The sequence below is a fragment of the Amblyomma maculatum genome, chromosome 7 (assembly GCF_055883805.1).
Source record: "Amblyomma maculatum isolate TAMU_Amacu chromosome 7, ASM5588380v1, whole genome shotgun sequence".
NCBI lineage: Eukaryota > Metazoa > Arthropoda > Arachnida > Ixodida > Ixodidae > Amblyomma > Amblyomma maculatum.
The window spans coordinates 60,817,371-60,821,552 of record NC_139350.1 but is presented as its reverse complement, the minus strand read 5'-3'; the positions used below and the strand labels follow the sequence as shown (position 1 = coordinate 60,821,552).

Sequence of the window (4,182 nt, the reverse complement as noted above, 5' to 3'; positions counted from 1 at the left end):
AATCCGAACCGGATCGTGGGAGCGACCAGTCGAAGACACCATTAGCTCCCGACCGGTCAGGGTGTGGTGACGTCAAAGGGTGCGATGAGGAAAGTGCGGGGACCTTGTAAAATTCTAGGAGGCTTTGATCCAGCCCGGCCACGGCCGGACTGAACGCAGCGGCGCGCGCTCTTTTCAAAGCGCGCGTGCGTACTTCCAGACGGGCCGTGGCCCGGCGAATAGCACCACAACGTTGTTTCTGACACCAACGTGTTACTAGGCGCAGCGGACCTAGGTAACGCAAAATGTCACTGGAACGTTATCTGAATGGCCACAAATGTCAGAGAGCAACGTTGCCTGATTGTTGCTAATGTCACTATTTTTGATCACCAGATAACGTTATGCACTAATGTTTCTACAACGTTCTGAAAACGTTGACGTTATGTTATTTCAACGTTATACCAACAAAAGATGACGAAAGAAACGTTGCCTGTACATTACTTTAATGTATTCTAAACAATGCATGCGGTACCTTCCTCAAGGAGCTTCTAGGCAAAAGCTACATAACCCGCACCATCTGTTCCTACTAGACAAGGTGCAGCCATAGCTGATGAATCGTGCATGAGTGCGTTCTGCCTTTCTGAAGTGACTAATGTATGCTTATATGTCGACAAGGCACCGACCAAAAGGCAGTTACGCAGTAATCGTGGTCTACTGACTGCTGACCGGTCACTTGAATGACACAGCCAGTGCAAAAATTACATCAGGTGCACATGTGAGATCATTTACACAATTTATTTGGCATGATTGTACATCTGTTGAGTCAGCAATTCCATGAAGAGACGAGCAATCACATAGCTGCCAGGTCATCCATTCCATGAATTAAGCCACTAAATTAAAAGAACAAAAACACAAAAAAAGATTATTATTCAGCCAAAATTCAAGACAGCACTTACAAAGTAATCAGACATCTAAAACTAAATTTGCAGGACCAGAATTACTTGTGTGTGGAGCGTGCCAATATTTCTTGGACAGATAGTACAAAAATAAAGAACACCAGGACACCCACTGAATTACCGCTTTTAAAACCATCAAAATTACAGCTGATGCAACATTGGTGGCCTTACACTATATCCTAGAAGTTTACTTTTATGTCCCATAGGTTTTGCCTATGCTGTTCCATATGATATGCTGGTAAGCTAAGTGACTGTGACAAGTCCAGTTTTTGCACAGCTTGATGCACAAGTAGACTAAATGATAGTCCAGCTTCCGTACACAGCATAACAGACCTACAGTTTTTTGCAGCGTGCTGGTGCTTGGCGAAAATGGTCACCAATGTCATGTCTCATGTCCACTTCCTTGCTTAACAGGCAAGACTGCCGGAGGGCCACTGCGCAAACAAAACAATATCACAGACTTGGGGCGGTAAACCTAGACACTGATATTTACTACAAATTAACAAAACCCATTACATCTGTTATGAACTGTGAACACACTTATGCATACATTGAATTGTGCATCTCAATCTATTATACGACTCAATAAATCCACACCATTTGCACAAGGTTCTTCAGAAGCCCTGAAATGAGCAAAAGAAAAAAAAATTAGAAAATACATTAGAATGCAGCAGCAAAAATGGACTGCTGGCCAGAATTTAAAAACTAGCCAAATATATATTTGTGCCAGAATAAAACCACAAATATAGAGCTATAATGTGCACTGCACAGTAAAATGTTGCTCACAACACCCACTACAGGCACAAGGCAAGTTTTTACCTTGGATGCCGCTTTCTGCTTGTGCTGCTGGGCTCACTGGTACTTGTGCTGGTCTTGGTGGAGGACGGCCAACGAATGGTAGTTGCTTGGCTTGTTGTGTAGGAACTGTAGATGGTAGGCGATGATTATCGCAGCTTTCATCGCTTTCACTTTCCTCACAAACAAAAAGAGCCGTTGGGACGTTGCTGCCGTCTTCATCCAACACTGCAGTTAAAAATGTTTCAATTCAGTTATTTCAATAGTGGCTTGCTAAAGTAACATTCACAAATATAGCAGCAAAGCAAATGGAATATGCATGATTAATATAGAAAGTGTAAACATATCAAGCAAAAACATTTTAGCAGCAGAACTGGACTCGTACTTCCATACAACGCCTTCTTGATGGGCTTTCTTGGCCTTTTTGTCAGCCGTTCCTCATCAGTTGTCAAATCTGACACCTCTTCAGCTTTCTTCTCTCTTCTTTTTGCGTCAGCATATGTTGCTGCAAGCAAAGAGTTCAGTGTAGAAAGATTGAATGACACGGCTAAAGGGAAACTGAATGAAAATAGTAAGCAGACCCATGAAAAGGCAACGTTCACAACTGCTTAGCAACAATATTATTGAAATAAGAGCATAACAATATCACTATAACAGGAACCTTGAGCCAATGAGCAACAAACATGATTACTGATAAGAGTCATTAAATTAAGATGATGGGTGATTATTTCACCATTTTGGCTCAAAAGTTCTCCCCTCTGGCAGCGCTTAACTTATGTGCATCGTTGCCTTTGCACACTGCCACAACCAAGAACCTAAAGCTCCAACAGTACCCTATAATCACAATACTATCTTGTGACAAAAAAAAATGACGTACTAGTCTCGCCTAAGATTCGGCATTTGTGTGCAATCCATTCTTCTCCAGGCTCCTCGCAGTCTTTTATAGCGCTTGGGCAATGAGACGGGGTTCGGTATGGTGGCCATAATGTTTCCCCATTCTGCACCCAGAATTTTGGGGACGGCAGCAACTCCGTTCGCACTGCTGAATTCGCCGATGTAGAACATCCTGCAAGAATATAGCGCAGTTAGCATAACAAGCACTATAGTGCCAAGTCAAAGGCATTATTTTCTGTGCCTCTGTTGAAGAGACACTACTGAGTTGCACTTCACTGCTCAAGTTTCCAATCAATGAGGGTCAATTTATGGTGAGTGTGTATTTTGCCAGCAGCTGAGCGAGATGCATGTCACTGAAACTAGTTTTCTTTGCACACTTATTGCTGGCGTTTCAGGAAATTAAATCGCTGCAAGCACTATCTCCTACTTAGCATGTGCTAGAAATTTTCATCAACAAAAAGTTTACTGATTTCTAAAGTAAAAACAGCGCAACACAGTCGTGGCGAAGAATTTCAGCATACTTAACTTCCAACTATTTTCAGTCCACGCAGATGACACACACACACACACACACACACACACACACACACACACACACACACACACACACACACACACACACACAACAAAGCGCCAAAATGCTAAACCGGAATGGCAAATGGCGCACACATACACTCACGGTGACCATACCGCCAAAGAGGCAAAATAATTTCAGCATTTGTCTCCTGATCAGAACACAAGCAGCTCTGCTGAACATCTGTGATGCGGGGCAGCGCAGCACTGTTCTGCTGCGAAAATGCATGGCCAGTCGTTAATAACAAAGAAATTCATGATTAACAAAGCAGCAAGGAATAAACAGAAAACGCGTGGTGCATCCAATGTGGTTCCAGATGCGACAGTCTGAGATATGCCTACAAGCTAAAAGGGAGGTCACCAAAGCAATAGCAACTCACCTGTGAGCGATGAACAGTGCATGCAGTCGGAAGATTGAGTTCGCACGTGAAATGCGGCTGCGAAGTCGGCACGAAGGCACTCAAAGTCAAAATGCACACGAGCACAGGCAAGTGGCAAGACAAGGCATAACGTGCGAAAAAGCTCCATAAAGCCCCACAAGAGCCATGTCGTCGTGTTTCTTTTGTCCCGCCATATTGAATGTGGTGCCGCCTGAACGCAGCAAAATAATATGAAATAAATATTTATTAATTTATGCTAATGTTCAAGCTTAGTAATTTACTGCGTGAAAGTTCTTTTATTTGCAAAAAATTGTTTATTTATGGTTATTTATTACATGAACACTTTCGTTGGCCAGGATATAGTGCTCTAGAAGATTGGGCAGTGTGTCGACCGCGCCGCGAAATGCATGGGAGCGAGGGGCCGCTTTTGCGATGACGGAGGCGCCGCAGCGCAGAGGGCGCCACCAACAACTGGTGTGTCAGCCGTCCGGGCGCCCGCGTATGCGCGCTGTGCAGCAGGGTGGATACCGCGCACTGTACGTTCTTGTTTGCTTGTGCGTCGTCTCGAGCTGTTCGCGACAAGATTTTTTAAATATGCCGGTTAA

The 4,182-nt window shown here is 43.9% G+C and overlaps 1 protein-coding gene across 6 annotated transcripts; it reads right to left on the bottom strand.

Moving 5' to 3' along the window:
- Positions 1 to 457: 457 nt before the first annotated feature.
- LOC146183543 (uncharacterized) lies at positions 458 to 3,798 on the bottom strand. 6 transcript variants are annotated; one of them, XR_014708772.1, is made up of 7 exons: positions 3,578 to 3,798; positions 2,608 to 2,796; positions 2,116 to 2,235; positions 1,755 to 1,958; positions 1,533 to 1,558; positions 1,269 to 1,369; positions 458 to 869 (listed from the first exon to the last, which is right to left on the bottom strand). XR_014708772.1 is itself a non-coding variant. In XM_084609139.1 (6 exons), the coding sequence occupies exons 1-6, from the start codon at positions 3,723 to 3,725 to the stop codon at positions 1,343 to 1,345; spliced, it is 714 nt and encodes a 237-aa protein (XP_084465265.1). In that variant the 5' UTR covers positions 3,726 to 3,798; the 3' UTR covers positions 458 to 1,342. The 6 variants fall into 6 exon arrangements, 4 of the variants coding, with proteins under 4 accessions (XP_084465265.1, XP_084465262.1, XP_084465264.1 ...); XR_014708771.1 differs by having other exon boundaries at positions 1,273 to 1,369; XM_084609139.1 differs by having other exon boundaries at positions 458 to 1,369.
- Positions 3,799 to 4,182: the final 384 nt, after the last annotated feature.